This window comes from Erpetoichthys calabaricus, chromosome 12 (genome assembly GCF_900747795.2).
Source record: "Erpetoichthys calabaricus chromosome 12, fErpCal1.3, whole genome shotgun sequence".
Taxonomy (NCBI): domain Eukaryota; kingdom Metazoa; phylum Chordata; class Cladistia; order Polypteriformes; family Polypteridae; genus Erpetoichthys; species Erpetoichthys calabaricus.
In genome coordinates this window covers 4,022,167-4,028,884 of record NC_041405.2, presented here as the reverse complement: position 1 = coordinate 4,028,884, position 6,718 = coordinate 4,022,167, and the positions used below count along the sequence as shown (strand labels likewise).

At 43.4% G+C, this 6,718-nt stretch overlaps 1 protein-coding gene across 1 annotated transcript in view; it reads right to left on the bottom strand.

Moving 5' to 3' along the window:
* The window catches only part of LOC114661731 (transmembrane protease serine 9-like), an 80,690-nt gene that overhangs the window by 71,582 nt on the left and 2,390 nt on the right, over window positions 1–6,718 (bottom strand). The window contains exons 2-5 of the mRNA XM_028814906.2: window positions 6,529–6,564; window positions 5,470–5,632; window positions 5,017–5,288; window positions 1,077–1,228 (exon numbers count right to left, since the gene is read on the bottom strand). Of these exons, the coding sequence (XP_028670739.2) occupies window positions 1,077–1,228; window positions 5,017–5,288; window positions 5,470–5,632; window positions 6,529–6,564 (623 nt within the window). The remainder of the gene's footprint in view (window positions 1–1,076; window positions 1,229–5,016; window positions 5,289–5,469; window positions 5,633–6,528; window positions 6,565–6,718) is intronic.

The following is a 6,718-nucleotide window of genomic DNA, read 5'->3' as shown; positions in this document are numbered from 1 at the left end:
GTCACTTTGATGTAATAAACCAACAAATGCAGGTCAGTTTACTGAGGTCGTCACAACTTGAAATTTTCTGAATTTCCAGAATGTATCAGACCATAAGCTTTTGATCATATCCAAGATCAAGGTTCCAGCCCCAACAGTTACATGAGGACCAACGGTCGCATGCATTTCTCCATTTTTCTTGTTCTTACATTCTGGATTCTGCACTTGATGTTCATCAGATGGTTCTGCTCTTCGTCATCTTCTTCTTTCTATTATGGTGTCCTCTGTCATGTTATTGGCTCTCACAGGCAATTTGCTTAACACTCAGCAGATGTCACTGGTCTTTTTTTTCCTTTCTGGCATGTGGGTTCATTTGCCTATCATCACTTTGCTGTAGGAAACCCACCATCGCAGGTCAGTTTGAGGAGGTTGCTGCTACCGCAAAATTTTGCATCATCAGAGCATATCAGGTCATATGCTGTCAATCAAGGCCAAGGTCAAGGTTCTTGCCCCAGTAGTTACACGTGGACCAATGATTGCATGCATTTCTCCATCTTTCTTGGTCTCACATACTGTATCCTGCACTTGGCACTGCTTGTTTTGTTCATCCTATTATGGTGTTCTTTGTCACGTCATCATTCTCCGTGATTTGCTTGATGCTCAGCAGATGTTGCTGCTCTTCAATTTCTTTCCACTATGCCTCTTCATTTGCCTATCACTTTGCTGCAGGAAACCCACAAGTGCAGGGCTGTTTGGCAAGGGTTGCTGCTACCTGAAATTGGTTATGTAACCAGAACATATCTGGTCATGTGCTGTCAATCAAGACCAAGATCAAGGTTCTCGCATCAGTGGTTGGCACATAACCTTTGCATTTCATATGTATATAGGTAACACAACATAAAATTGAATTCCTCAGACCCATTTCATGATAGAGTCCATTCTGGCATCATTGGGAACAAGCCAGTATCAAGCCCTGGACTGGGGGCCAATCCCAGCAAAGGTAAAAGAAATAATAAATATTTCTGTCATGACATGAAGTTCTTGCCCAAAGCAGGCGGCCATTGGTTCAAATGGACTACCATCTCCCATCTCCCTACCTGGCAGGAGTCCTTCCCACCCTTCAAGTCGCCGGCACATGTCATGTCGCTGAGTATGGTGATCTTGTAACTGCTGTATAAGCCGGCACAGATGGCAGTGCTGATGATCGGGACTTGGACTTGTTGCAGAGTGCCAGGGCTTGGTAGTGCAACTGGGAAAAGCACAAAGAAGGATTAAGTAGAGACAACCACTGTGATTGCACTTTTGAACTGCCTTATCTGCGATAAAAAGATTCAGTACACATTACTCCTCACTTTTTTTGTTGTAAATGATCTTAGATATTAGGAAAGACACATAAATCAAAATAAGAAATGCAACAGATCACCTTAATGAAAGGAAAAGTGTCTGTGTATCTGTGTGTCCATCCAGTTGCTGTGTCTCTGTTATTCTAACTGGTGGCACATCAGAAACATTAACGCTGCTTTTACGAATCCCATACCAAATGGCATGTAATGGAGACACCTGCATTGCATTTTTCATTCCAACAGATGGCGCATCACAAACATTTGTAGCAATGCATTTTATTACTACACATGCCTGTGATGTGCCATCTGTTGGAATGACAAAAGTCATGCATTTTATTAATATAATGCATTACAAAATACTTTTTAATTAATGACTTACTACTGTGAGGCAGCAGCGCTATCACTGCGCCACCGTGCTGGCCCAATCAAGAATATTTAGACTTAAATCATTTACACTGAAGCACACGTTTGAAAATTTCAAATATCTCAGGTAACTGTTGTTGTGTATTATGTACCTCATGCATTAACTCCTTACATTTCTGAAGAATGCCCCGAATTGTGATGGCTTACGTGGATTCTGACTGCTCTTCTACAATTTGACCAGTGTAGGCCCTGAAGCCTGCTGCTTGTGTTTGGGACCAGGCTGATGATTCCTGCCGGTGAGTCCTGCCCTACGTGTGACAGTGCGGGTCTGACATGTGACTTGAAGCCTACCACACTTTTCAGGTTTGGAGACCCTGATAAATCCCAATGTCTGTGTACTTTGACCTTGATTTTTGTCTCACGTTTGAGCTAGAGATTGACCCTGGTGTTTAATTAATTAATTTATTTATTTGTTTGTTTCTGCATATTTTGCTGTTGCCTGACTCCCTCTTTTGTGTTTCTGTTTACTTGTCCTTTTAAGGATGAGGGACATTTTGCCGCCTTTAGACAGGGACATGCAGTCAGTGGAGGCTGTCATTATGAAAAGTAAAAAAGCTAATAATTATAACATAAAATAAATGTGTTTACTCGTCTGTACTATAAATTTGTTTTCTGTATGATTCCAATAATTTTGATCATTTTTATTACCCCGCTTCTTTAAACTTCACCAGTTTGTTGTCTGGTACAAATCTTGTAATTGATATTTATCCGACTTCCTATTGTCCAAATGACTTGACATTGTGCACACTCTGATGACAATACACAAATCAATAATCAGTTTCACTAACTGATCAATTAATCCATGTTAATTAAGAAATTACATTTTCATATGAACTGCGGTGGGCTGGTGCCCTGCCCGGGGTTTGTTTCCTGCCTTGCGCCCTGCGTGGGCTGGGATTGGCTCCAGCAGACCCCCGTGACCCTGTAGTTAGGATATAGCAGGTTGGATAATGGACGGGGGCGGCACGGTGGCACAGTGGGTAGTGCTGCCGCCTCGCAGTTAGGAGACCTGGATTTGCTTCCCGGGTCCTCCGTGTGGAGTTTGCATGTTCTCTCCGTGTCTGCGTGGGTTTCCTCCGGGCGCTCCGGTTTCCTCCCACAGTCCAAAGACATGCAGGTTAGGTGGATTGGCGATTCTAAATTGGCCCTAGTGTGTGCTTGGTGTGTGGGTGTTTTTGTGTGTGTCCTGCGGTGGGTTGGCACCCTGCCCGGGATTGGTTCCCTGCCTTGTGCCCTGTGTTGGTTGGGATTGGCTCCAGCAGACCCCCGTGACCCTGTGTTCGGATTCAGCGGGTTGGAAAATGGATGGATGGATGGATGTATTTTCATATGAAGAATAGTTCAAGATTTCGCCAATAGATGGCGCTAGTAACGGATAGAAATATTAAAGGAAGTGTTTAAATATTGATTACAAAGTTATAATAAAACAAACCCAAGACTAAAAAGTTGAAAATAATATATATATTAAAAAATACTTTTTAAAAAACACGCTTATATTAAGTTAAAAAGTGTACTAAAAAGTAAAAAATAGGTCTCATACATCACTCGTAACATAAAAGCGTGGGCGCTTTTGCTAAGATTTTATTGATTGATGAAAAGCGCCCACGCTTTAATTTTACGAGTGATGTATGAGAGACTTTTTACTTTTTAGTACACTTTTTAACTAAAACTTTAACTTTAATATAGCTTGGTTTTTAAAAAATAATAATAATACATTTTATTTATACAGTATAGTGCCTTTCCCATGCTCAAGGCACTTACAGAATATAATAAAGAACGGCAGGGTATACAGTATATAGCATTGTACAAACCAGATAAATAAATAAAGAAGATTAAGACAGTGAATTCTTTTAAAAAAATAGGGTTATTTGTTATATACATATTTTATAGTCAACATCGCTGAATTTGCGCATTTCCTGTTCAAATACAGGAGAGAAACGCGAAGGGCAGCAGCGACGACTCTCACCTCCCCTCGGACTGCACTCTCTTCACACACTGCGAATGGCGCGTGCCTGTCGCTGTCTCTCTATATGTCGCCAATATAAGGTGTGCAGACACGTTTATTATACGCCCTGACTTTCCACAGTCTGGCTAATATCTTTAATGAACGTGTCTGACATATTTAGTCTTGCTGATCGGACAGAAAACCGCAGTGAAAAGGCACAACGTGAGGCGGACAGTACTGTGGCGCCCTGAAGGGGGCGCATGTGAGCCCAACAGCCGCTCGTCTCGCTGCTGTTCTTCACGCAGAGGCGCCAAAAAGTTAGCGATATCAGAAAGTCACGTGCGCTGCAGCGCTCCGTTTATTTTTATTTTTTGTTCCGACTGACTACCAAAATGGAAGATTACATATCTAAGCTTAAAAATTTCTCAAAACTGGACTTTCAGTCCAAAACAGGAAGTGAAAAACAACGGAAGACCAACGCCGGAGCTACAAGGTTTGCTTCATACTAAGGGACAAAAGACTGATGGAGTGCTCAGAACTGGACAGATCCACGACGACTTTCCTCCTTGGCGATCATCTCTACTGAGACGGAGAGACTTTAAAAAGTAAAGGAAAAGAAGGAGGACTTTTACAAGTAAAGTGACGGAGATTTTCGTGCAGAAGGTTAAGCGCATGGACTTCATTTACAAATCAAGGTAAAGACCATAAACGGTTTTCAATTTTATATAAAAAGGGATCAGACTAAGAAAATAAAAATCCAATATTAAAAAACTAAATGTTGACCTTAAATAAAATATTCTTTTGTTTTTCTTGTTATCCTTTTGTTGATCAGTCTGTATTAAAATTAATTAAAGCATCAGAATTAAAAGCTTTTAAAAACAACTAAATATTTCAATTAAACTGAAAATTGAAGTCGGTTTCTTTTATTTGTGCACCACTCTATACTTCCTTTGTATTAAATGAGTGGAATTGAGGACACACGGAGGGTGAGGAGCACATGCGCTCTCTTTGCTCTCCGCTCTCTCGCCGTTCTTTCTTATCCAGATATGCGCCTTCCCGACGTGTTTTTAAAGACAGCTAATGAGATATGAACCATCACCAGTAGTCCATGTGTATGCTGCCTGCCAATTGAATAGTCAATAAGCGATTCTTTGGGGTTCATATTTGTAACTCTGGCTCTGAAGGAGTCACCAGACATGAACCTCACCACACGTCACTGCCTTCAGATGACCACCAAGAAGGCCACTTGTATTACGAGTTCAAACGAATGACAGGGAAGCGTCCTGCTCTAACAATATGGTGGGCCCAGAAGGGCGACGCTCTCACCTCCTTCGTTGACGTAGCCCCAGCCTGTCACCCAGCAGCTGTTTTGGGACGTGAAGACGTCACTGGCGTTGGGCAGACATATGGGGAGGATGAAGGCACTGTAGGTGACTCGCCGGTCCAGCTGCAGAAGGGAGGCATCCTTTCCCGAGGTGGGCGACGAGTATCCGGGGTACATGATGATGTTCCTCACGTTGCCCACCACAGTGTGAGAGCTCGGCTGGTCCACGGTGTAGAGACCCAAGTAGACGGTAAATCTGGAGCTGCTGTAGCCCCTGTGGGAAGGAGACATGTTTCAAATGAGCGATCAGGACACAGAGCACCGTGAGGTCACTGGTGCTATGACTGATGTCCCTTTGTGGGGACAGGGACCTGCCAGTGCACACCAATAGACCCACAATGTCGGTCGAGACCCCTAATGACTGAAGGACGGCCCTGAGAAGTCGGTATACTCACACGACACAGTGCGCGGCGCACAGCACCCACTGCTCGTTGATGAGCGATCCCCCACAGATGTGCTTACCATCTCGATGGAGGCTCACCTGCCACGGCCAGGCCCCATCCGCAGCAGCTGTGCCCCCCACAATCCGACTGCTGGCTGTGGGGGTGCCACAGGCATCTGAGGAGAAAGAACAGACGTCGGACTTCTCATTTACCAGAATTCCCCCTTTTGCTGCACTCAGGCAGTTTGGAGTCATCAGGAAGAAAAGACACAAAGAGCTGCCACCTCCAGGAGCGACGTCACAGCAGGATGAGGACAAACAAACCAAAAATGCGACCGAGCGAGAAATCCGATCTCGTAATCAAGAGAGGCGTGTGAGGAACAGGCCAGAATCAAAGCATTAGAGGACTTAGCGCACGTGGAATAATTTGTCATTCATCTAAGAGCTTAATGAAAAAGTGTCAAGTGACCCCTGAAAAGTTTCGAAATAAAAAGCCATTGTCCCCTGTGTCCCTGCATGCCTTTGAGACGTCATTAGGTAAAGCAAAGCAAGTGTGACAAGAGATCAATTGTCGTTTATTCTATACAAAGATCTTCTAAAATGGCCCAGAACCCATAGGAAAGACCCCCAAATCTTTGGATTCAAGGGATTCTTCACACTGGCCATCTTCTTGAATTCCTATCATGTCCCCGATTGTGCAATCAGTTATTTAAATTGAGACAAGTCGTCACCCTGCTGTTTGGTGTCATCGTGTGTCCCACACTGAATGCGGACCTGAGAAAGCAAAGGACAGCAGTGGGTGGTCCGTGACAGAGGAGTGGCACTCAACTGTGATGTGATGGGCTGGCGACATTTTAATATTTACTGGGTCAAAAAATGAAATGACGGGGGATCTTTAATGTGTGTGGACACAAACTGGCCGGGTGTCCCCTGATTTGAAAAGCACTTGAAGAAGAAAGCATTCGCTGCCTCGATTGTCCTTTTATTCTTTACTTTGTTTATTTAGAAACACAATTTAACAGTAAAAATAAAAAAAAAATAAATCACAAAGATGAGAATTCAAAGAAGGTACCTGCGCTCAGAACTTGGAAACAGCAGACCAGCACACCTGAAGACGAAAAAGACGAATGAAAAAGTGAGAATCAGTAATGGGGAGAAAGAGAAAAGGACACCACAGGAATGACAACAACACAAGTAAAACAATCAAACTGAACTTCATGGAGGACAAAACCTGAGGAAACGTGAAGGAGATCACACGACGA